Source organism: Prionailurus bengalensis, chromosome E2 (assembly GCF_016509475.1).
Source record: "Prionailurus bengalensis isolate Pbe53 chromosome E2, Fcat_Pben_1.1_paternal_pri, whole genome shotgun sequence".
Taxonomy (NCBI): domain Eukaryota; kingdom Metazoa; phylum Chordata; class Mammalia; order Carnivora; family Felidae; genus Prionailurus; species Prionailurus bengalensis.
Window position 1 is genome coordinate 15,479,494 of NC_057352.1, and position 25,499 is coordinate 15,504,992.

Here is a 25,499-nt window from a genome sequence, read left to right on the forward strand (position 1 = left end):
TGCCGGCGCGGAGCCCTCTGGGACTCGTAGTCCTCCTGTCCGCAAGTCTTTTTAACCTAAGAGCCGCTCCCCGGACGTTGTGTGAAAGCCTGTATGCATCCGCGATGGTTGCCGGGAGTTGTAGTTCTCTGCCTGGTCTCTGCCCCTCCTGTTTCCGGTGCCGTCACGGGACAGAGCAGTCGGTGACAGCACCGAGGGCCCCCGCCCCGCGCCCATGGCCGAGCCGGACCGTGAGTCGGGGGCCCCGGTGGGAGGGTCGGGCCGCGCCGGGGCCTGGCTGAGGGCTGCAGGCCCCGGGGCCCGAGAATGGGCATGGTGGGGCTGGAGGTTGGGACTGCATGGCGGAGAGTGGGATTGGGGGTACGGGAGGTCGTTGCCAAGTGATCCATCCTGCTAGACTGTTGGGTTTCTGGGTCGCGAGATTTTGAGGGTCCGTTTGCCACGTCCCCCAAGTTACTAACGATCGCTGTTTCTCGCACCTTGGTTGCTGGGGACCCTCGTTGCTAAGGATTTAGATTGCCGCAGACCCGGTTGCTAAGGGTACCTACCTGGTTGTTAGGGGGAACTGTAGGATGCTAGGGGACCCCTGGCGTCCCTCCCTATCTCTTCCCTCTAGTTCCTGCGTTCCCCCTAAACATACCATCCCCACTGAACCTCCCTTTCTAAATTCGTCTCTAGTCAGAGTATCTCTTCTTATCTCTTGTCTTCCTTTTCAAACTTCCCTCTGTTTGTAAACCTAACCCTCCCTGGATTCGCGCGCGCTCACACACACACACACACACACACACTCACTCACTCACTGTTTCCTAACTCACTTCTCCTAAGTCCTCATCCCTGCCCTGTATGCCTTACTTTCTCCTCCCTCTCCTAAACCTTCCTGCCCCAGGCTCTTTGTCCCTCACTAACCACCTCTCCTGCCAGTACTGTCCACTGTAATATCTGCTTCCCCCCCTCCGTCCCTTCCCTCCCTCTGCTCCATTTTTGCCACCACCTCCCACCCCAGTATAATTAGGTTGGTGGGTCTTCTTGCCCCCTGCCCTTCTGCTTTGAAGCCCTTCATTCCCCCTTAACTGTGCCCCGCACTGTAACCACGTCTGCTCCCCCTCCTCCCCCAGCCTCTGACCCTCTGGAGACCCAGGCAGGGAAGGTGCAGGAGGCTCAGGTGAGATTTGGGGAAGGGTGGAGGGAAGGAGAGAGATGGACTTGTTCCCGCACCCCACACTGGGGGGGAGGTGGCAGAGGGGAGACAGTTACCCCAGGGCCCTCAGCTCACTGCCCCAGTCCCTTGCCCCAACTCCCGGTTCAGCCTCCTGGGGAATGGTGGATTCTGGGAATTGTCAGAGAGGGGTGTGCCCCCTTAACTCCAGGCCTGCCCTCCCAAACTTTTCTCTTTCCTTGCCCCCTACCCCTGTCCTTTCTGAACTTCATTTATGCTGGGCATGGAAGAGACAGGTATCCAGTTTGATCACAGAACTCACAGATCTCATGGACAAGTGACTAGAAAATGGCCCTACAGGGTGATTCTGAAAGTAGCTCAAGGAAGAGTAAACTTTGTGGGGCCACAGGGATTCCAGCCAGTCCCTTCCCAGGAGGAATCCACAGGCTGGGCTAGGAGTCAGACTGAGATACAGACACATCACAGTGAGCGAAGCGTGACTTAGAATTTTCTTAGGCAGAGTGACAAATGGCACTCCACGCAGAGGATACAGCTTGTGCAAAGCCTGGGGGACACGAAGGGTGTAATGTGGTCAGCAGTCAGGTGGCTGGGAGTGGTTAGCTTGTTATATTCGAGGTTAGCATTTATTGAGTCCTTATGCCAGCCAGGTCCTCTGCTCAGTGCTCTGTGTACATCATCTCATTTCATCTTCCCAGAATCCCCGGGGGGAACAAGGCCTATTGTGGCCATTTTACAGATGAGGAGTCCGAGGCAGAGCTGTTAAGCGACTTGTCCTCTGTCCCCCAGCTAGAAGAGCAGGGACTGGTTTGCAACCTACAGCACCCGGCACGTTGCCTTCCGGACACCTCAGGGAGAGGTAGACAGGACCCCTCACAGAGGCTTGAAGGCCCCACCAGCACCTCCGGCTCCCCCTTAGGCCAAGTGGCTCCCACACGCGGGGCAGGGCCCTCGAGTCCTTCCACAGAGCCTCACTGTCCGCTGCTGAAAGAATACCCGGCCACCCACAGACGCGAGATCACTGTTCAGATGTAGGGCAGCGCCGAAGCTGGAATGCTTAAAGCCCCTGACAGATGCGGGGCAGGGCCACGCTGAGGGGGTAAAAGCCTCCTGCCAGGCCAGGGCTTCTCCCTCGCCTGGCTCCTAGGGCTCAACCACTGTCACAGCAAAAGCTTTAATGCTCAAAAGGGATCCTCAGTCCCAGAAAGAGAGATCCGAGGATGTAAATTGCAGCATTGTCTGTGACAGGCCAAAACTGGAAACAGCCCAAATGGCTGTCAGCAGACGGGTTAAATGAAGTATAGTGCGTCCTTACAATGCAACACTATGTAGCTTTTTTAAAGGAGGAGCTGGATCTATAGTGTATTGTTCTGCGGAAACCGCGAGGTGCAGCATCGTACTATGGTAGGACCCATTTCTGGAAAAATAGTGAGTTTTATAGGCAGAGAAAAAAATCTAGAGCGATTGCCATTCTGCTGTTAATAGTGGTTATATTGACCCGGGGTGGGTGAGGGAACTCGAGGCAAGCGCCTCAAGTCGTACATTGTCTAATGGCCAGAGTTTTTGCAAAGCTTATGTAATCTTAGAAAGCAATAATAATAAAACAAAAAATGTAAATACGTTTGGAAGGGCAGTTCCTATTCAAAAAGGCTTGGAACCAGAGCAGAGAATGATGGGGGAGGGGCTGGTCGGAGGGGTTTTAAGCAGGAGAATGAGTTGGTCAGAACTGTGGTTTTTGCGAGGTCCATTGCAGGACCCAGCCCTGCGCACAGCAGGTATCCGTTCGTTCAGTGGTGGATGGTTCTGGAGCAACTGCCAGGGGCCAGACCCTGTTGTTGGTTGGTGCTGGGCATCCGGCGGTGAACACGAAAAGTCCCTGCCATCTTGGAGCTAACATCATGGCAGACTCCATACGCGGGGGTGATTGGACGGTTAGACTGGAGAAGCCAGCAAGAGGGGCCCTTGGAGCCGAGGGGGGGGTGGCCTGACACAGCCAGGCCGTCACCCCGAGGGCCGTCGAGTAGATCGGAGGTGAAGGCTGAGGCTGGGAGCTCAGGGAGGAGGCCAGGACAGGGACCCCGGAGGGGGAACAGGCTGGACCCAGGTGGAGCCCTGGGCAGGGGGACACATCATGGCAGGAGGGCAGGAGAAGGAAACAAAGACTCGGGGACAGAAGCCACACTGAGCTAGGACCTAGGAGGAAGAGCAGGTTTAGGAGAGATGCTAAGGCCAGTTTGGAACACAGTGGGAAAGAGAGGGCAGGGGTCACTTCGGGGGAGGCATCCAGGAGGCTGCGGGAACCCCATATCTGGGGACAAAGAGGTAGCATCGTCAATGCCCGGGCCGAGGCCATGAGGCAGCTAGCCCAGGAAAGGTGGAGAGAGGAAGTAGGGAAGGCCCAGGACAGAGTCTCAGACCCTCCATCTGGGGGTCTGATCGAGGGGAGGAGTATACAATGAGATGGATGTGTCGGAAAGGTGGTGTCCGGGGCTTGGAGCAGAAGAGCCCAGGGCCCCAGGGTGAGGACCGAGGCGTTTCCACTGGCATCATTCACAGGAGAAGACTGGAGTGAGGAGGGCTGCAGGGGTGCCGGAACCCCGCCGGCTGCTGCTTGGAGCACCTCTCGTAGGTTAACCACTTCATCTCAGGTGGCCCTCCGAGGCAGTGCCCTCCGAGCTCCATTCCCGAGATACAGAGCGTCAGGCTCAGAACAGCCGAGAACGCACAGGCCGCTGCGCGCTCCTCGGGAGTAGCAGGACCAGGTTTCCAGCCCAGGCAGCCCACCCCAGAGCCCGCACGCCGGCCCCCCACCGCACCTCACTTCCTTGGGCCCACCCCCAGCCGGAGGCTTTTCCCCCAGACCCGGGTGCCACCCTCCCCTCTCCTCCCTCCCTCACCCCACTTCTGGGGCCTGCTCACCCCACCCCCACCCCTTCCAGGACTCAGATTCAGACACTGAGGGAGGAGCGGCTGGCGGAGAGGCCGAGAGTGAGTATCTTCCCGGGAACGGGGTCCCGGGGGAGCCGCCTCGGGCAGGGATCCCATTTCTGCCCCTCGCCGCCACCGAAGGTGACGTTCAAAGTATGTCATAATGGGTGCGGAGCCAGCGCCCAAGGTTCCTGGTTGCGGGAGGGTGGGTGGGGGATCCCGGGGCGGGGCCCCTGAGCACCCGGACCGAACGCCCACCCTGCTGTTCTCTCTCTGCTTTTTGGCCAGTGGACTTCCTGCGGCATTTCTTCTCCCAGACGCTGGGCCTGGGCACCCAGAAGGAGCGGCTGCTGGACGAGCTGACCCTGGAAGGGGTGACCCGCTACATGCAGAGCGAGCGCTGTAAGACCCGGGCCTGCTTTGCCCCTGACTTGCTTTTGCCCCGGCCACTTGAGCCATTCGCCATTCACACCTTTTGTTGGCAAGTAACACAAGGAGCCCAACGCACATGGCTTATTACACCGGAAAGAGGGTGCCGCCCCTCTAACTAAAACCCAGCACTGAGGACTGCTGGATTCAGAGGCTTCCATGATGTCAGAAACCTTAATAACCCCGTCCGGGGTTCATGTTGAGGTAGAGGTGGCACCTGGCAGTCCCGAAGGCCAGGACTAGCCCCTCCCACCGAAGAGGGCATCTTTCTTCCAGTGGTTCGAGCAAAATGGTTCAGGCCAAAGAGCAGAGAGTGGCTCCAGTTGGGGCCACGTTGGGTCAGACTCTTATCCCAAAACCCATCTCCGTGTCTCTGATTGGCCAGACCCGGGTCACACATCCATTGCTGATCGGCCGGGCCTGTTTGATAGAATGAAGGCGATGCCAATAAGAATACCTCGTAGGGTCCTTAGGATGCCATAAATTAACAGAGATGGAAATGCCTGGAAGAGGGCCCAGAACAGAGCAAGATCCGCGGACCCTATGACAAGTATTATAGGAAGCGTGTTTCAGGGCTGGTACGTGGGTCCCTCTCTACTAGGTCACCGTGTCAGTGTCATTTATATTTCTCGCAAGTTGAGGTCACCAGAGTCTGGGAAACCGGGCCCTCGGCAGTCCTCAACTAGAACAATCGACCCTTTGAGGGTCCTGAACAGCCTTTTGTTGAGGACGTCTTCTCCCGTTTCCCTGTCCTCGGGCTGCTGCCTGCTCCCTGCTCAGGCGTCCAGGCTTCGTGCCCTGAGCCTCCCTCTCCCGGGGCAGGCCGGCCAGCCGTCTGCAGGGCTCCTCCTGGCCAGGGTGTGCCCCATAGAGAACACAGGCAATGGCCACAAAGCTTTTGTTCCTTCCGTCCTCCTGCACCTGGGTTTTAGGACAGTTGTCTATAAGGCCGCCTATGAGGGGCAACAGTAAAGGACAGCAGTTAACCGAGCCCTCACCATATGCCAGCAACCGAGCGAAGCACTTGATAGGCGCCCTGTCATTTGGTCTTCACATTGTACCTGTGAGGTCATCACAAGGGTGATCTGGACAGAGCAGGAAGCAGGGGCCCAGAGAGGCCGTGACTGGCTGCAGGGTCACACAGCTGGCAAGAGGCAGTCGGACTCGACCCCAGGCCCCCTGAATCCAGGCCACGTGCTCCCTCCCGTGTGGCCCCAGCTGGCCCCAGCTGTGCCTGGCCCGAGGGCATCCCGGAGCAGAGGGCCTCGTCACCCTTGCCGTCCTCTTTTGCACAGGACACGCCGGAGGTAGCCGGTTCAGGGGCCTCACACTTGTGTCTGTCCATCAGCGATGGGCAGGTGCCAGGGTACCGCGTGGCAGGGCTGTCCGCCGGCCAGCAGCTGACGAGGCGATAGGACTATTTCTGCACAGCCCCAAGTATTTTTGAAATGATTTAACTCCTACCGTGTCTTCCCGTTTTCTTTTCTTTTCTTTTTATAATTTTTTTTTTAGTTTATTTATTTATCTTGAGAGGGGGAGGAGCAGAGAGAGAGAGAGAGAGAGAATCCCAAGCAGGCTCCATGCTGTCAGCACAGAGCCCAATGCGGGGCTCGATCTCACGAACAGTGGAGATCATGACCTGAACCGAGATCAAGAGTCAGGCAGTCGAGAGTCAGGCGCTCAACTGACTGAGCCGCCCAGGCCCCCCTTCCTATCTTCTTTTCTGGAAGCTGGGTAAAATGGCAGAACAAAGTGCCTACATGTGTACAAATCCTGGGTCTCAGGAAGTACAATTGACTCAAAAGAATAACAGAAACACGTATCTGGTGTTTGCTCAGTGCCGGGCACTGATCTAAGCTTTACATGAATGAATTCATTCTCTCGACGGCCCCGTGAAGTCAGTACTGTAAGGATGCCCATTTTATAGAGCAGGAAGCTGAAGCCCAGAGGGGAGATCTGAACTAAGACACCTCCCTCCTCACCGGTGAGCAGGAAAGAATGTGTATGATATGCTAGAAATAGATGGTCATCCAAGACTGTGTCCAAACGGTGAGGCGTGGGGGCGCCGGGGTGGCTCAGTTGGTTAAGTGTCCAACTTCGGCTCAGGTCACGATCTCACGGTTCGCGGGCTGGAGCCCCCCATCGGGCTCTGTGCAGACAGCTCAGAGCCTGGAGCCTGCTTCGGATTCTGTGTCTCCCCTGCTCTCTGCCCCTCCCCCGCTTGTGTTTTGTCTTTCTCAAAAACAAACAAACAGTTAAGGGGGAAAGAAGGTGAGGTGTGGCCAGAGGTTTTTTTTACAACAAGCCGTAGCTCTTCGCCAGGACACCTGTGCCCCCAGCCTTCTCACTAAGATCTCGTGCGCTTTCTCTAGAACTAGTCAGAAGGAGAGACTTCCCTCCGAGTGGCCTTTTCTCGAATCTAAGTTGGCATCATTTCAACCCGTAGATTCCTTGTCCCCACGCTGGCTCTTCCTTCAGTTGACTGTGTGACCCTTGCTCTCCCCGAGCCCTGGTTTCCTCATCTGTATAATGGACACGTTAACTCCCCCTGCCTCGAGGTGATTGGGAAGGCCATCCATGCATCTGAAATGTTGGCCCCAAGGCCTGGCACTGAGTAAACAGTCTCGGGGGCTAGGACGTTGTCATTGGGGGGCTGAGCACACTGTCACATGATGCATAAACTCCTTTCCTCCAGGTCGCAGGGTCATCTGTTTGGTGGGAGCTGGGATCTCCACGTGTAAGTGCCTCCCTTCCCCCAGTAGCCATTCCCACGCTGGGGGCCCCCCTTTCAGAGGCTGGGGGAGCCACGTCTGGGCCCTTGACAGAGGAGGATGTGGTATAGATGGGGCCGAGGTCCCTGACCCATTGCTCCCTGGCCCTCCTCCCCCAGCCGCGGGCATCCCTGACTTCCGCTCCCCATCCACGGGCCTCTACGCCAACCTGGAGAAATACCGTCTTCCCTACCCAGAGGCCATCTTTGAGATTGGCTACTTCAAGGTGTGTGTTGCCCGGGGAGGAACGTCTGTAATGGTGGGGGGAAGGGATCCCCTGACCGCAGGGCTCAGCTCACCATCAGGATTCCGGTTCTCTCTCCCACAGAAACATCCAGAGCCCTTCTTTGCTCTTGCCAAGGAACTCTACCCTGGACAGTTCAAGGTGAGCTCTCTTTTCCCTGGTGGACAGGAAAGCTTGGGGGAACAGCAAGGCATGGGAAGGCTTCCCCTGGGGCCTCTCAGACAAATGTCGCATGGGCTCTAGGCTGCCTGGGTCCAACTCCTGGTCGCTCACTTCCTGCCCTTGTGACCTTGAGCCTCAGTTTTCTCATCTGTAAAATGAAGCTGATGATAGCCTATGAAACCTCTTGGAAGGCTTACCTGAATTAACAGTACACGTAAGACCCCAGACGGGAGCCAGGCCGATTGTGTACGGATCCCAACTCTGCACCTGTGCGATCTGGCAAACTGTGCCTCAGTTTCCTCGTCTGTGAAATGGGGCTGGTGTCGGTCCGTGCCCCCCCGCCCAACCCCCGCCCCCCCCCCCAGACCGACGTGTGATGGTTCCAGGAGGTAAAACAGCCAGAGCGCCTAGAACAGTTCCTGGCTCATGCCGAACGTGCTGTGTCATTATCACGATGTTCCCGTTGCTCCCCCGCAGCCGACCGTCTGTCACTACTTCATCCGCCTGCTGAAGGAGAAAGGGCTGCTTCTGCGCTGCTACACGCAGGTAGGCGGTCGTGGGCGACCTGGGAGGAGGGCTGGCCGGGTGGTCCTGGAGCCTCAGTGCCCCGCCCCCTGGCCCGCAGTGCGCCCCTTACCCCCTCTCAGCCTCGGTTTCCCCTTCTGCGAAGCAGAGGCCAGGACAGCTTCACCCTTCGGGTCCGTGGTGGCGCGACAGCGAGCTCCTCTGGGAGCCATCCCGTGCGTAGTGAGACAGGACCTCACGTCTGGGGGCTGCCACGGGCACTGTAGATCTCGTGTTTGGTCAGGGGTTTCCGCACCCGGCCACGGAGTGACTCGGTCTAACCGGATCTGTGCATTATGACCGTTTTCCAACTGCTGGACACGGAGCCGTTAGGAAGGGGCACCTTTGAATAATGTGCCCTAAGGCGTTGTACGTGCCACGGGCCATGGCTCACGCGTGTCAGGTGCTTAGCCGAGGCCTCGCCCTGGGGTTCTCTGGCAAGGAAGCCTCACCTTGTTTGGGGGTCTCGCACCCCTAACGGTAAAAACTGCGCCTCTACCTTCGTTTTATGAATACGTGTTTTATGAGTGCCTGTGGATACGCATTGAAGTTACTCGATGTGGGGCGCCTGGGTGGCTCAGGCGGGTAAGCATCCGACTTTGGCTTAGGTCATGATCTCCCGGCTCGTGGGGTTGAGCCCTGCGTCCAGCCCTGCGTCGGGCTCGGTGCTGAGGCCTACTTTAGATTCCGTGTCTCCCTCTCTCTCTGTCCCTCCCCGGTCTGCTTTCCCTCCGTCTCTCTCTTTCAAATATAAAGACATTAAGACAATTATTTTTAATCCATTACGTAATGTAGCAGTGATATCACGCTCTACGTGAGACCTCAGAACCCAAAATCATAAAAGAGAGAGAGAATACGTGAGCGTGAACGGGAGTCCTAATACTTCTCCCCGCACCTGGCTGCGTGGAGCCTGCAGCCCGCGAGGCTGCCACCAGGGGGAGGATGAATTTTGAAGTCCAGATTTCTCAGATGGGGTCAGGCGCTCCTGCCTAGCTGCCCAGGGCTGGTGGTGGCAGCCAGGGAAGGGACAGCCGCCTCCTTCCAGGAGGACACCACCCCCCCCCTCCCCCAGCTCAGCAAAAACCCGACCTCTCTTCCCAGAGTCAGTTTTATCCACGGGACGTGGCTCAGACGTAATACAAAACGCTCACTCGAAGCCCAGTGCCTTCCGGGCACGATTGCCTGAAATCTGCAGCACGGCCCTCATAGTCCTCTTCCGCCACGAGTGTTTACAGAGCGCAGGCCCCGTGCCAGGCCCTGCTGGCAGCGACATCCCCGCCCCCCCCGCCCCCCCCAGAGCTGCTCATCTCATGTGGGGAGAGAGACACTGGGCAAGATGGATAAGGAGGACATCTTGTCAACAGGGTGTCAGGGAAGGCCTCACTGAGAAGGGGCCATTTAGACAAAGACCTGGAGGGGAGAGTGTGTTCCAGCTGAAGGGAACAGCCAGGGCAAAGGTCCCGAGGTGAGACCGTATTCGGCGTGTTCGAGACGCTGGATCTGAATGAGCAGAGAGGACGGCAGTAGAGAATGGAGGAGGCGAGCTCAGTGAGGTGACAGGGACAGACCGCGGGGGATCTGGGGGCCGCAGGGAGGACTTTGTCCTTTACGCCGCTGAGTAGGACGGTGCCGCAGGACAGGGGACGTGACCTGGGCCAGGTGTCCCTCCGGCTGCATATAGGGGACAGACCAGGGAGGAAGCTGCTGCGACGGTCCAAGCAGGAGAATATGGAGGCTGGCCCAGGGTGGGGGCCAAGGAGGGGAGAAGTGTGCGGGTTACCAGTCTGTTTTGAAGGTGGAGCCGGCAGGCCGCCCTGAGCGCTCACTGCCCGGCTGTGCCTGAGGCAGAACCCCGTGAGCCCTCCCTGGGAAGCAAGCGGACTGCAGGCTGTGTGCGCGCGGAAACCGGCATAAATCCGTGCCGGGGTCCGGGGGAGGGCGCGGGCGGTTCTCCCCTACTCGCGGTATTTCGTGCACGGATTTAACTGCACCTGCCGCTCCAGAAGGGCCTGTTACAGAAAACAGATAAACGTGGAGAACCATGTCCCCTCTCGTGTGTCACGAAACCGTTCTTTGCCTTTCTTTCACACTTGTCACCCTCTGCGTCAACCTCGGCCGCTTTTTGAGTCACTGACCCAGTTTTCTGGAACACATTGTCTTCACTTCTTTCTGAATTGCGATGACACAGCGCTTTTGGAGCTCCGCATGACGCTATTTTTATCTCAAGATACAAGGATCCGTTCAAACATGAGAACGCTCGCCCTGTTGGCTCAAGCCACTGTGAGCGCCACAGCAAGGCAGCTTCTGGTCCTTTAAATATATACGTGGCACCTACACTCCACACAGGGCTTGTACTTGGCTTTCTTTAGCTTCTTGCGTGGAAGACCCTTCCATAGCCACTTCTTTCTTTCTCTTTTTCTTTCTCTCTTTCTTTCTCTTTTTCTTTCTTTCTTTCTTTCTTTCTTTCTTTCTTTCTTTCTTTCTTTCTTTCTATTTTATTTTTAAGTAATCTCTACACCCAGCGTGAGAACTCGAACTCACAACCCCGAGCTCAAGACTTGCACGCTCCACCAGCCGAGCCAGCCAGGCGCCCCAGCTTTTTCAAAGCTGCCATTGCCTTCGTGTCCATCAGGGGGGGACACGGTGTTTTGAAACAAAAAGTGAGCCAAGGTTTAAAAAGCAAGAGATTCCAGATGAAAATCCAGACTTCAGAGGCGCCTGCGTGGCTCAGTCGGTTAAGCGTCCGACTTCGGCTCGGGTCACGATCTCACGGTTCGTGGGTTCGAGCCCCGTGTCGGGCTCTACGCTGGCAGTGCGGAGCCTGCTTGGGATTCTCTCTCTCCCTCTCTCTGCCCCTCCCCTGCTCCCTCTCTCTCTCTCTCTCTCAAAAAAAAAAAAAAAAATTCCATACGTAGGCAAACAAATAGACACATTCATATATAGTTTTCCCGTAGCCTTTGTTCTTCTGTGCCTTTTAACATCTTGGAGAGATCATTTGAATATCGGAACACACAGGTCAGCCTTGTCGTTTTCTTGTTTGTGGTGTCTCTATCAAAAGTGGCCTGAGAGAATAACAGAGGCATTTAAGTAGTTCTTTTACAGGCCCTTTATTTATTTGCGCGCACACTGCTGGCTCACGAGCGAGCGAGGCAGTAGACTGAGTCAAGTAACAAAGGGAAAACGAATGTAGGGGGAGGGGACAGGCTGCAGAGAGTCTGGGAACAGTGGCTCTTGTCTGTGCATTTAGGGAACAGGCTGATCGCTGGCAGGGAGCAGAGAGAGCGGCTGGGGCCGTCTGCCCTTGAAAGAGAATCCTTTTGGCTGCTCGCGGAGTCTCAGCTGCGGGCCGCACGTGACCGGCCGTCTCTGTGTGGCGTCTGCGGGTGTGCTGTGTCACCACCTGCCTCTACAGCATTCCTCGCGGGCAAACAAAAGCTGCTCCCAAGGGGCTGCGTGCTCGAGGCAAAATGAGAGCACATATGTCTCTGTGGAAGAGAAGAATAGCCTTGCTGGATCTGACACGGAGAATACCTGTGTCTTAAAAGAACGCAAGTTAATATGACATCTCCGAAACAGCCCCCGGCGAGAAAGCCGACTGCTAAGTAGGAAGACGGTGATGGCAAAGAACCAAATAAACCGTCCTGATTCCTTTATGTTGCTGCTTGGCCAGGCCTGCCACATACAGCTGTGCAGGTTGCGCACTGCACAAGGATGCCACATCTGAGGGGGCTCTATTTACAACGGAGGCATTGTAGGTTTGTACGTTACTTTCGACAAATTTCTGGCAGGTGGCACTAACGCTGTGCGGCCCTGACGAAACAAATTTCCGGAAAGAGGTTAGGAGAGGTGTCTGAGTGTGCAGAAGAACCCCACGCGGGCTGACGGTGGCCGTGGGCCTGGGCTCACAGACAGAGGAGTTTGGGCCCCACCTTGAGTCATCTGCGACTTCCACACTTTCAGTGGCACTGTCGGGGCGGCCGGAGGAGTTTACGGGCACACCCCGCCCCTTGCGGGCTTCTCCTGGCAACGCCCCGCTCCGCCTGCTGCCCCGGAGGGATGTGTCTCCTTGCTGAGCCTCTTCCCGCTGCCTCCTCTCCCCTGCAGAACATAGACACCCTGGAGCGGGTGGCGGGGCTGGAGCCCGAGGACCTGGTGGAGGCCCACGGCACCTTCTACACGTCACACTGCACCAGCGCCCTCTGCCGACGGGAGTACACGCTAAGCTGGATGAAAGGTGAGGCGCCCCGGGCGCTCCTCGAGGGCAGGCCCCCTGCCCAGCAGCCACCCACCGACCGAGCCTCCACGCCCCACCCCCACCCCCGGGCACCCGTTCTGTCCTGCTCTGTGGCTCTTCTTAGCAGACAGTGGCCGCCCCCCAAGATGGGAGGGGGCAGCGGGGTTTCATCGCTCCCAGCGCCAGCTCACAACCAGGCTATAAGGGAAGCGAGCTCCGGACCGAATTCAGCCACCCGCACAGATGCGCGTTGGCACAGAGGCCCCCAGTTGGTCTGTTCTCTGCGGTCATGACACCCTCGCTCTTTGCCCTTTGAGGGGCTCTGATCTGACCGTACACGAGGGGCTCCTGGAGGCAAACGCAGCTACATTCTGCAAAGAGCAGAACCGTCTGATAGAACTTTCTGAGAGTGAGAGGAGGGAAATATTCCCCCGATCTGCGCTCTCCGGTATGGCAGCCAAGGTGACCACGGAACTGAATTTTTCATCTTTCTTGTCGTCTTTATGAGTTGAGACGTTGAAAGCCAGGGCCGCGACCACCACGTTGGACAGCCCTGTGCTAGAGGCACAGGACCCGATAGCCCGTGAGTCGGATTCGGGCAAACAGATTCCATGGAGTGTGAGGCTCGGTCAGGGATGAAGGCGGAGGGCTGGCCCTAGAGGCACAGGCTACGGGGCTTGCTAAAGTCCGAGTCCCTGTTCGTGGAAGGGCAGCGTGTCAAAAAAAAAAGGGGGGGGGGGAGGAGGCGGCAAAAAATTCGGCCAGTCCACATTTCTCGAATGCCAGTGAGAGCCTTTGCCTGACGTCCATTGTGCGGCTGAGAAGTCACGCATTTCACCCAGGGAAAGCCCTTTATGCTGGTTTCACAAAGCCCCTGGTGTCCGTGTGAGACGGGACAGCTGCAGCATTTGTAGCGGGGCCTCCGGAGTGTGGCCTTTCTGCTAAAACGCCAGCTGACCACCCCTGGGGCGACGATTCTTGAATAGCTCCGGCGCGCGCGCGGGGGGCGGGGGGGCGACGCACGCGACCCCGTCCCGTGTCGCTGGCGGCAGCGGCCCACGCGCCGCCCGCACAATCTCCTGCTGTCAGTGCCGACATCCCTCAGAAAATGACAGGCAGTAAAACCGTGCTCTGTCAATACGTGTCGAAGGAAGGAACCAATAGTGGGACAAATCAGCTAGGGCTCTGTGGATTGCCTGTGACAGCGTGTCCCAGCTCGTCCCAGCGTCCTTAATCAATAAGCAGTAAGGAGCGTGGTTGTCATAAGGCTGGTGTGTGTGTGTGTGTGTGTGTGTGTGTGGAGGTGTCTGTCACAGAGCCAGGGGACAGGAAGCAGCTGGGCCTAAGGAAGTGTCCCCACCCCAGGGTCATCTGCATATTCCTGCCTCTCTGGCACCAGGCCTGGGACGCACTAGGCCTCTCACCCAGGAGAAAATAGGGCTCCCCTCCCAGACCCACCGGGACAGCTTTTTCGCCCAGGTGGGGATGGGCGGGCTCCTTTGCCCCTTCTGAGGACAAGTTTCTGCTCGTTCATCTGTTCTTGTGTTTATTCTTAGTTCAATAGCTGTAGCCTGGTGCCCGGAGACACCCCGGGAATCCTGGGGTTGAGGGAGGTGGGGGCGGCTCTCTAAGAGGGGAGCAGGGCAGACACCCTGGAGGCCCCCCAGGGCCTGGGGCGTGTTTGCTGACCACGAAGGAGGCGGGCAGGCTGCAGCCCCACACCCCGGGGCCCGGAGTGGCTCACGTCGTCCTCTCCCTTCCCCTTCCCCACGCCCAGAGAAGATCTTCTCCGAGGTGACTCCCAAGTGTGAGAAATGTCAGAGCGTGGTGAAGCCTGGTGAGACCGGCCCCCCCCCCGCCCCCGCCACGAGCCCCGTCCGCCCCACCCCTGGCCACCCTCTGTCCCTGACCAGTGCCCTGAATCTGCCCCCACGGAGAAGGGGTTCCGTAGCCCCTGCCCCCGCTGCCCTCGGGTCTGCCTCCTGCTCCTGCCTGTTTTCTCTCTCTCTCTGTCTCTCTGTCTCGATGTGCCTGTCTCTGCCTCCCGTTTCACCTTCTCCTTCTGTGTCTGTGTCCGTGTGTCCATCCAACTCTGCCTCAGACATCGTGTTCTTCGGTGAGAACCTCCCGGCGAGGTTCTTCTCCTGCATGCAGTCAGTAAGTGCCCCACTCCCGGCCCGCCCCACGCTCCCCGCTCCCCCGAAGCAGGGGCAGCCGGGGCCGTGCCGGGGGCAGGTGGCTTCCCCAACTAGCTGCGGGTGGGCAAGCAGGGGGAGGCGGCGCAGCCTCAGTCGGTTGAGCCTCGGGAACCCTCACCGGCCCCCCCCTTCGTAGGACTTCCTGAAGGTGGACCTTCTCCTCATCATGGGCACCTCGCTGCAGGTGCAGCCCTTTGCATCCCTCATCGGCAAGTAGGTTGGGAGTGGGGACCGCGGGGGGGCCTGGGGGGGGGGGAGCCGGGACAGGTCCTTACCACTCGGCTCGCCACCCCCCAGGGCACCCCTGTCTACCCCGCGCCTGCTCATCAACAAGGAGAAGACCGGGCAGGTGAGTTGGCTCTTGTTGGAGCCCCCCCCCTCCCCTCCCCCTCCCCACCCGGGTCCCACTTTCTCTTTCGCTGCCTTCCTGGAGACCTGGGACCCCTCAGCTCAGGCCAGGGGTTCCAGAACCCGGAGGGTCAGAGGCCAGGCCACCTCGACTCGGAGATTCTACAGGCCTCGGGTCACTTGGGACTCTTCTGAACCAAGCGACAGACCCCAACTCAGAGTAACCCGAGCCAGAACAGGAGCTCTGTGCCTCCTGCAGGGAAGAGTCAGGGCGAGTTGGTCGGGAGGCGCCCCCTCCCTCTTTTGGCTCTTTTCCTGAGGTGGCCTCCCTCCCTCATCCCTGGGGAGGGCTGCTTCCTCCAACAGGCCAAACATGCCGTGTGCCAGATGCTGTCCTAAGCACTTTCCTTTTTGTATTTATTTTTTATCTTTAAAAATTTTATCTTGGGGCGCCTGGGTGGCCCAGTCGGTTATGCGTCCGACTCTGGCTCAGGTCCATGATCTCACGGTTTGTGAGTTCGAGCCCTGCGTCGGGCTCTGTGCTGACAGCTCGGAGCCCGGAGTCTGCTTCGGATTCTGTGTCTCCCTCTCTCTGCCCCTCCCCTACTCACACTCTGTCTTTCTCTGTCTCTCAAAAGTAAACAAATGTAAAAACAACATTTTTTAAACATTTTTATCTTAAGCCGGCTCCACACCCAACATGGGGCTTGAACTCACGACCCTGAGATTAAGAGTTGTGTGCTCTAGGGGCGCCTGGGTGGCTCAGTCGGTTAAGCGTCCGACTTCAGCTCAGGCCATGATCTCACGGTTCCTGGGCTTGAGCCCCACGTCCGGCTCTATGCTGACAGCTCAGAGCCCGGAGCCTGTGTCGGATTCTGTGTCTCCCTCTCTCCCTGCCGCTCCCCTGCTTGTGCTCTATCTCTCCTTCAAAAATAAATAAACATCAAAAAATAAAAAAATAAAAGACAGTTGTGTGCTCTACCGACTGAGCCAGCCAGACGCCCCCTAAGTACTTTCTAAGTATTAACCCGCCGATGGTCCGGGGCTAGGAGTGGTTTGGTAGTTGTCCTACTCTACAGATAAGGAAACTGAGGTTCAGAGAGGCCAAGTCACTTGAACAAAGTCACAGAGCAGGGAACAAACTCAGGCCACCTGGATCCAGGGTCTGTGCTCTGAGCTCCGCCCCCCTCCCCCCCCCCCCCAGACTGACCCTTTCCTGGGGATGATGATGGCCTGGGAGGAGGCATGGACTTCGACTCCAAGAAGGCCTACCGGTGAGTCCTGGGCCTGTGAGGGTCAGGGCCAAGGTGAGAGGGAGGGTGTGAAGATACACGGACCGGGAAGAGCGGGCAGGGGCCTGGGACAAGCCTGGGAGCTCTGACTGTCCCACCCACAGGGACGTGGCCTGGCTGGGTGACTGTGACCAGGGCTGCCTGGCCCTTGCTGACCTCCTTGGATGGAAGGTAAGGAGTTGGGCCACCTCGGCCCACCCTGAGCCCAGTCCCTAGTCCCCTGCCCCGCAGGTTCTCTGACCCCAGGATGCACAGTGACCTCTGACCTCGGTGAACTTTGCCCCCCGCAGAAGGAGCTGGAGGACCTCGTCCGGAAGGAGCATGCCAGCATAGATGCCCAGCAGGCGGGGTCGGGGAGCCCTAACCCCAACCCTTCAACTTCGCCCAGGAAGTCCCCACCTCCTGCCAAGGAGGAGGCCAGAACCTCGGAGGGAGAGAAACCCCAGTGACAGCCACGTCCCCCGGGGAAGGATGCCCAGCAAATCTGGGACAGCAGAGCCCCAGCCAGCCCTGGCCCCCTCTAACTTGCGGCTCTCATCTGGGGAGCTCAGAACCTCGTCCCAGTCTCTTAACCACTTCCTCTCAAAACTGGGTTCCCAGCCCCCTGACCCTGGCAGATCTCTAACACCTCCCAGGGGCCGAGGCCTGGGCAGCCCGGCTGTAACAGCCCATGGTCTCTAACCACCCGCAGGGCCGAGGGTCAACCTCCCCTCATCTCTAACTGCTCCCCGGGCCAGGGCCGCCTCTAAACTCCTAACTATTCCGCCCCGGGCCCCAGGGCTCCCAGGGCTCCCAGGGCTCCCCATGCCCTCCACTGCTCCTCGGGGCCTGTGGCCAAGTAGGGCCAGTCCAACCTACCCTGGGAGGGCCCCTCAAACATCACTCCCACTCAGTGGGGGGAGCTGAGCCTGAAGGCCTCCCTGGTCTGTGCCTCCGACGCCCGAAGCGGGTGCCGGTCCCCTTCCCTTGGGACCCACTTCCCATGCGGGGAGGGGCAGATAATGTTGCTTATTGGAGACAAATTAAAAACGGAAACAACTAACGATCAGCTCTCCAGCCTCCCAGTTCCTTTCTGCGGGCACACGGGGAAGCAGCCGGAGGGCGGGCGGCAGAGAGACTAGAACACCTGCAGGCTCTTACGAGAAACAGCAGAGGGTGTTGACGGGACTCCGGGGCCTGCGACAGCCCCGTGGCTCTTCCCTGTGGGCCCCCAGACGGCCAGAGCCCCTTCCTCCAAAGCCTAGTCACCTAAGGTCTGAGCCCCCAAAAGAGGGCAAGGTTGGTTTCAGATACCCCCCCCCCAGCCCCGCCTCTTCCCCCACCCGCTCAGCTTCCTCTCTCTGTGAGGAACGCTTTCACTTCCTGCTACTCCAGGCCTCCCCTCGAAGAACAGGTAGGGGTCCCCAGGGACCGAGCAGCTGGCGATGTCACCCCCCACTGCCTCCCTTCGGTATCAGGTTGCTGCCCCCATGCTGCCCTGGCCAGCGCCACCGGCCTCCTCCCCGTCCTCCCCCTCCCCCTCCCCGTCCTCCTCCTCCTCCTCCACGTCTTCTCCTCTGTGGGACCCAGGCGAGCATCTGCCGCCCTGCCCCTACCCCTCCTGCCTGCTCTCCCCTGGACTGAGCACCTGCTCACTGTCCCCACCCTTCCCCAAACCCTGGGTTTCTGGTCAGCAAGCTATTTATTAACCTCCTCCTATACCACCCCAAGCAAGAATGGAAGCCCCTGAGAGCAGGGGCCCGTCCTGGCTATCACCTTCCCCCCGGGGCTGGCACCTCAGTCTGGGCCTGTACTTCTTAAGTGTTTGTTGGGTGCACAGATGAATGGCCGCAGATGTCTCACTCCTGGGACTGCCGCAGGGAAAATAGTCAAAAATGTCCATCTTGAGTCATAACCCACTGTAGCTAGGATTGTGTATTGGCTTTAAGACTTGAGGCCCAGGGGCTCCTGGGTGGCTGTCGGTGGAGCGTCCGACTTCGGCTCAGGTCGTGACCTCACGGTCCATGAGTTTGAGCCCCGCGTCGGGCTCTGTGTTGACAGCTCAGATCCTGGAGTCTGCTTTGGATTCTACGTTTCCCTCTCTTTCTGCCCATTCCCCGTTCATGCTCTGTCTCTGTCTCAAAAATAAAATAAAACATTAAAAAAAAAAAAAAAAAAGAGTTGAGGCCTGATAGGGGCACCTGGCTGGCCCAGCCATAGAGCATACGACTCTTGATCTCAGGGCTGTGAGTTCAAACCCCATGTTGGGCATGGAGCCCACTTAAAAAAATCTTAAAAAAAAATTTTTTTTTAACATTTATTCATTTTTCAGAGATGGAGAGAGACAGAGCATGAGTGGGGGAGGGGCAGAGATACAGAGAGACACAGAATCCGAAGCAGGCTCCGGGCTCTGAGTTGTCAGCACAGAGCCCCATGCGGGGCTCGAACCCATGGACCATGAGATCATGACCCCAGCCGAAGTTGGACGCTTAACCGACTGAGCCACCCAGGCGCCCAGAAAAAACCTTTTTTAAAAATTAAGAGTTGAGGTCCAGTGGATAGAGGGGACAGATGTGTCACAAAGCAAAAAGCAAACAGCAAAGTGGTTACAATAAAATCTAGGTAGTGAGTATATGGATGTTCCCTGTAAAATTCTCTCCTTTTTTCTGAACGTTTGAAAACTTTCACAGTAGAATGTTGGTGGGGGCGGGAATATCCGAGAGCCCTTCTGTGGTCTGGGAAGGGAGGAAGAGAGGACGTCTGTAACACGATGGCACGTTTACAGAGTGCCTACCAGGGGCGGAGCACTTGTCCAGACACGGGGTTGTTACTCAACTGGTCCGCGTCTGTATTATGGCAGCACCGGTTGTCAAAATCTGAAGTGTTTCTGTACCACTTGGTAAATAGCTGTCGGTTTGGGTCCTCCCCTTGTCCCCTCCCCACCAGGACACACGGGCCTTCCTTCTGGGATCCCCACATCTCCCCACCAGCCAGCTGCTAAAGAACTGACACCTGGCACAGCGAGGGGCCTTGGGCCCATTCTGATCGGTCAGGGTCTCTGCTATATCGTGAATATTACCCCTGGATTGGAGCAGCCTTGAACTTTACCTTCCTCCCTGCCAGAGGCCAGACCATGGCTTGCTGGCCTCCCGCATCCTGAGGATGGCCCAGCCGGAGGACAAGGCCTCTGCAGGCCTCATCGACGGGGAGAGGTGAGAGCTGCGGGGGCTGGGGTCTCCAACTCCTGCCCCCGGATTCAGAAGGCCCTTCCAGCCATCCAATGCCCACACCCCCCATAGGACCCTGAATCTCATCTCGCCCCTGGGCTGCCCCTTGCCCCCTGCACCTTGGACCCCACCTTAGTGTCCAACTGCCCACCTCTAACCTCTGGTCTCCTGGGCCCTGCATGTCCCAGGATGGTTCCACCACAGGTGAATGGAGCAGGTGAGACCCCCTTAGGGGTCCTCGGGACCCCAGAGCCACTCCTTCGCCTGCAGAGGACACGGGGGGTGTGGCAGATCCCAGAGCTGGCTACTCAGGATGCGGGAACCCTTCTTGAGCTGTGGCCACCTGGGGTGAGTACTCACAGCCGGGGACCCTCTCTAACCCTCCCCATGACACCGTGGGTCAGTCAGGACTCCGCTGCTTGCTGGTGACAAACAGCACAAACCGGGAAAACCAAAAAAGGCCACTTACTGAAAAGTAAGTGGGCTGAAAACCCCAGAAGAAAGGGAATTTCAGCAATGTCTGGATCCTGAGCATCAGACGACTTATAAAGTTCTCTTCATCCCATGTCTTGGCTTGGCTTAAAAAAAATTTTTTTTAATGTTTACTTATTTCTGAGACAGAGAGACAGCATGAGTGGAGGAGGGGCAGAGAGAGCCGTCAGCCCAGAGGCTGACGCGGGGCTCGAACTCACAAACCGTGAGATCGTGACCCAAGCCGAAGTCGGTCGCTCAACCAACTGAGCCACCCAGGCGCCCCTTGGCTTTGCTTTAAACTGTGGGGAAAGCGGGCCGTTTGGGGTTTCGAGGAACAAACACTAGATCCACACAGTAGCTTAGGCAAATAGGCACTGCTCTTTGTCTCAGAAAGGCAGCTGCAGGCTCTAGTTTAGCAGCTCGGGGACATCAAGGCCAGCTTTTGCAATTCTCTTGGACTTCCTCTGTGGTTGCCCAGTGGCTGCCCCGGGTCCAAGCACGTGTGTGAGCTCCAGGCAGGAGGAAGACGAGAAAGGAAGCGCCGGTTAAAAGAAACAGGAAAACCAAAAGCCTTCACAATTGATTCAGAACATATGGAAGGGGGCCCGGGTAGCAATACATTGTTTAAAGCTCCCCTGGGAGTTATAAAACCCGAGGTGAGAAACACCACCTACGTCATTATCCATCTTCTATGGCTGGGCAGATGAGGCCCTCACAACCCTGCGGTTCTGCAAGGGACAGGGAACGGATTAGGATAAGGCAACTAGGGTCTACACAGCTTCCTTCTCGAGGGGGCTCCCTCCTTGTGGTGGCAGAGATGGCTGTCCCCAGCTCAGGGCCACATCTCACAAGCTTAGCAATCCCGGTGTGAAAAAGAGTCCTTGTGTCGAAGAGCTCCAGCAAAAACCTCGTGGAAGATTTCCATTGGCTGGGCCTGATTCACATGCCCATCTCTGAACCAATCACAGTGGTTAGAAAGCACTGTCATCCTATTGGCTAGATCAGGTCACAGACCACCCCTAGGGCTTGGACAGAGTTAGTCCCACCCACGGGCATTAAGGGAGGAAGTGGGTTTCTCTAAAGGAAATTTGGCCAGTGGAACCCAACATAAGGGAAACGGGATGCTGGGCAGGCAAAAGTAACAGACATCTGCACAAATCCTCTCCAAGATGACCTTTGCCTCCACCCCCACCCCCGAACCAGAGTTTCCTGGTCACAGGACACAACTCCAGCCAGGTCCTGGTGTTGAGGACGGGAGCTTCACCAGGAGAAGTCTGCACCTACCAGATCCAGAAGCTTCCTGGAGGTAAGGAGCCTACTCCTGAGTTTCCAGTCCACAGCAAATTTGGTGAGCTTTGCTTCCAAAATAATCTCCCAAATCCTATTTGGTGGCATAAGTGGGATGCAAGCCTAAAGACACAGGAAAAGATGGGGACTTCAAGGGGTAGAAATTTCCCTGTTTTGAAGGGCTGTTGGGGGACTGCAGAACTGAGGAAGAGAGAGTCCCAGGGAAGATGAGGCTGCCACCCTTCAACTTTTCTTCCTTGCCCTTTGTTGCCCCCAACTCTCAGGTGTTTCTCTGGAATACTCTAACCTCTGTATGCCGGACCTGCCCCATCTCCTGGCTTTCCTATCAGCCAGCAGGTACAGGTTACCCGTCAAAAGGGCTAAGGGGGATCCAACTCTAAGGCATCCCACCCACTGCAGCTCCCCATTATCTTTTCTCAGGGATGTTTTGCCCAGGACACTGCTCTTGCCCCCTCCCACTCTAAGGCCAGGAGACCAACAAACAGGTGAGAGGCCACCTTCCAGCCTCCTTGGTCCAGAAGGATGGCACTCCAGGAACCAGACTTCTGTGTTTGAGGGAGGATAGGATGGGGGTCTGAGAGAGCTGTGGGAGGCTCGACTCCTGGGCCTGAATGACAAGGGACCAGGGACGAAGCCTCAGCTCCTTCAGTAATGAGGCTGGGAATTAATTCTCCTGGTACCCTGAAGGAACCAGGGCTGGCGCCTGGGACATCTGGGACACCTCGGTTGTGCTGGCTCCCAGGTCTTGCACAGACTGGCGGCGTCCAACTCAACATCTCGGAGAAGGTGCTCCCCGTGGTGAACAAGCTGTACCTGGAGACCCACGGAGGGTGGGGTTTGGAGCAGATCACCGCAGAGACATCTCCAGGGACTGCAGAAAGACACAGTTCAGGTTAGCTGGGTGGGGCAGGGCCCTGGGCCCTTGAAGGATGAGGGAGCTATTACCGGTGTTCTGCGGGACCCGACCCTCTCCTCACATCCAGCCCCCAGGAACCCTGCCCCTCACCGGGTCTCCTGGGTCGAAGGCCCGCTCAGCCCAGAAGGATACCATCCGGGGCCAGCCCTAGCCAGCCTGGTGGAGGAGAAAGAGAAGGAGGACGAGGACGAGGACGAGGACAGCTACAAAGATGAAGAGAAAGGACCTGACGATGTTCTCACCCATCACATCCAGGCTCTGGCCAGGGCCCGGAGCAACTACGTGGGCAGGCAGTTCCAGGGCCTTCGAGCCCGCCTCACCTCAAATGCTGGAGGGCCCCACAGACCCGGGGACCCAGCCACAGAGCTGCTTCAGGATGTGCGGCACCTCCTTACCGACCTCCAGGATCACTTGTCAAAGGACCCCGACGTCAGGGCTGTCTTTGGGAGCCGGGGGCCTGGGGTCCCCCAGAAGGAGGAGGATCTTGGTAATAAGGAGGACTGGGAGGGAATTTATGGCCAACGCCCCGACCCACTCGGGTTCTCGTTTGCCATCTCCGGGCCTTACGTGTGTGTTTCACACCCAACGGCTTTCTCTCCATCCGTGTGCACCTGTTTGCTTTTCCACTCACGTGCTTTTCCCTCCCTACGGGAACATCTCTCACATGGGCGACAGCCATACTCCACACCCAGGCTCCCTCTTGCACACGTGTTCCCACCCATGTCTACACTTGTGGGCGGCCAGAAGCCAGGGAGGGCTGGGGGGGGGGGGGGGGAGGCGGAGGGTACGGTCAAGTGGAGCGAGAGGGTGGACGTGGGTCAGCCTGGCGGCCCTTCGCTCACCGACCTCAACCCCTCACAGGCGCCGCGTTGGAGGCCGCCCTGTGCCGGGCGGTGCTGGAGCCCCTGAAGCCCGCCCTGTGGACGCGACTCCGGACGCTGCGAGCCCGGGAGCTGCGGCGACTGCGGCAGCGACAAACAGCCCTGCGGGCGGGGGCGGGGCCTGAGGGGCAGGGCCCCGCCCCCGCCCTGCGGAGCCGCATCCACGCGCGCCTGGAGCACCTCCACGCCGCCTGCGCCCCACGCCGCAAGGTGGCGCTGCTGCTGGAGGTGTGCAGTGAGGTTTACGCGGGCCTGGCTCAGGGCGAGGACCAAGGTAAAGAAGGTTTACCCGCGTCTACCCGGATGTGCGGTGGCTGGAGGATTGGGGAAGCGCGGTGGGAGGCGCCAGTGTGCACGTCGAGGGGAGAGGGTGACCCGCTCTAGCAGGGGGCGCCTACGCGGGCCTGGGGATCCGCCGAGAGGCGTTTGCCGGCCCAGCGAGGTGGAAGGGCAGCCCGCACTCGTGTTCTGGGGATCGGACGGAGGGGTCTGCACGCCCGCCGTCCACCTCGGAGCCCGTCCTGCTCCGCCAGAGCCCCTGGGGGCCGACGCCTTCCTGCCCGCGCTGACGGAAGAACTGATCTGGAGTCCGCACATTGGGGAGACGCAGCTGGACGTGGAGTTTCTTATGGAGCTCTTGGATCCGGACGAGCTGCGGGGAGAAGGTGAGCCCCCACCCCGGAACGCCGGGACCCCACAGGGGGCGCCCTGGGGCCAAACAGCCTGGCCCTGCAGCAAGGGTTAAACTGCAGGGGGACCTCGGGCCACCAGCGTAGCCCCAGAGCTGCGCTGACCACCCCTTCCTGCCCCTAGCCGGGTACTACCTGACCACGTGGTTTGGGGCGCTGCATCACATTGCTCACTACCAGCCCGATGTGGGCCGCGCACCCCAGGGGCTCAGCTCTGAGGCCCGAGCCTCCCTGCGCCAGTGGCACAGCCGGCGAACGCTGCACAGACAGGACAGACAGGACCGCGGAGCCCAGGTGATCGCCCCTCCGGACTGCGGGTGGAGGGGACCGCTGGACCCACTGCCCTTCTGACCCAGGCTCCTGCCTCTCCCCACAGGTCCAACTGCCCTTTGAGGAGCCATGGGCAAGAGACACTGTGCCCAGAGACGGACTATGATGAGGGGTCCCACATCCTCCTGTTCCTCAGGCAAGATTCGGGAGGCGCCAGGACAGACCGATTTCTGACCCCTGTTGGTTTAGGTGCCAGGAGGCGGCGAGGTTCCCCGGAACAGACCCACCTCTGGGCCTTTGCATTGGCTACTCTATTCTCTAGTATTTATATCGCTCCGTTCCTTCAGGTCTTTAGGTGGCTGTCACCTTCTCGGGGAGGCTCTCCCAGACACCCTGTGTAAAATTGCACCTCCTCTGGCTTGACCCTTCCTGCGGCAGGCAGAATAATTCCCCCCCCCAAGACATCCACCTCCTGATCCCCCAAATCTGTGAATATGTTACCTTACATGGTCAAAGGGACCTGGCATATGTGACCAAATGAATGATCTTGACATGGGGAGATTATTCTGGATCATCCTGGTGGACCGGTAACATCACAGGAGTCCTCTTAGGAGGGAGGCGGGAGGGTCAGAGTCAGAGAAGGAGATGTGATTTTGTAAGCAGAGGTCAGAGTGATGTGGCCAGGAGCCAAAGACTTGTCTAGAAGCTGAAAAAGACGGGGAATGGATTCCCCCCTGGAACCTCCAGAAAGAATTCGGCCTTTGATTTAGGCCCTATGACCCGTTTTGGACTTCTGACCTTTAGAACTGCAAGATAATACATTTGTGGTTTTTTGAGCCACTACATTTGTGGTAATTTGTTACAGCAGCAACAGGAAGCTGATATACTCTCTTACCCCAATCTTTATTTTTCTTCCATAGAAATGATCACTTCCTAACATACCATAAAATGTACATATTTATTGTGTTAATTGTCCATAGGCTCCCGTCCCTTAGAACAGCACAGCACCATCCAAGAGAAATACAATGCAAGCTAGGTATGCAATTCTAAATATTCTAGTAGCTACATTACAGAAAAGTAAAAACTCAAGTGAAATTAACTTTAATAACCTATTGGATTTAACTCAGTGTATCCCAAAGGTTATCACTCGTAACATGTGATCAATATCCAAAAATTAGGGGCTCCTGGCTGGCTCAGTCAGAGGAGCGTGTGACTCTTGATCTCAGGGTCGTGGGCTCAAGCCCCACGTTAGGTGTAGAGATTACTTAAAAATTAAAATAATATATCGGGATGCCTGGGAGCCTCAGTCGGTTAAACGTCCAGCTTTGGCTCAGGTCATGATCTCACCGTCCATGAGTTTGAGCCCCGAGTCAGGCTCTGTGCTGACAGCTCAGAGCCTGGAGCCTGCTTC

General features: G+C 57.8%; 2 protein-coding genes across 2 annotated transcripts; both read left to right on the top strand.

Moving 5' to 3' along the window:
• The first annotated feature begins 103 nt into the window (after window positions 1-103).
• SIRT2 (sirtuin 2) lies at window positions 104-17,387 on the top strand. Its single transcript, XM_043598977.1, is given in 18 exon segments — window positions 104-230; window positions 1,116-1,162; window positions 3,731-3,799; window positions 4,114-4,162; window positions 4,391-4,504; window positions 7,227-7,268; window positions 7,422-7,528; window positions 7,631-7,687; window positions 8,186-8,254; window positions 12,377-12,506; window positions 14,284-14,343; window positions 14,608-14,663; window positions 14,841-14,917; window positions 15,002-15,053; window positions 16,257-16,278; window positions 16,281-16,326; window positions 16,449-16,515; window positions 16,635-17,387. Coding segments are annotated over 18 exon segments (1,239 nt in total). The 5' UTR covers window positions 104-214; the 3' UTR covers window positions 16,794-17,387.
• Window positions 17,388-18,770: 1,383 nt separating this feature from the next.
• Window positions 18,771-24,928, top strand: RINL (Ras and Rab interactor like). Its single transcript, XM_043598976.1, has 11 exons — window positions 18,771-19,535; window positions 19,739-19,898; window positions 21,228-21,330; window positions 21,596-21,668; window positions 21,753-21,817; window positions 22,075-22,224; window positions 22,316-22,735; window positions 23,110-23,403; window positions 23,663-23,794; window positions 23,943-24,112; window positions 24,195-24,928. Exons 1-11 carry the CDS (start codon window positions 19,486-19,488, stop codon window positions 24,252-24,254), a joined length of 1,677 nt encoding a protein of 558 aa, XP_043454911.1. The 5' UTR covers window positions 18,771-19,485; the 3' UTR covers window positions 24,255-24,928.
• The last annotated feature ends 571 nt before the right edge of the window (window positions 24,929-25,499 follow it).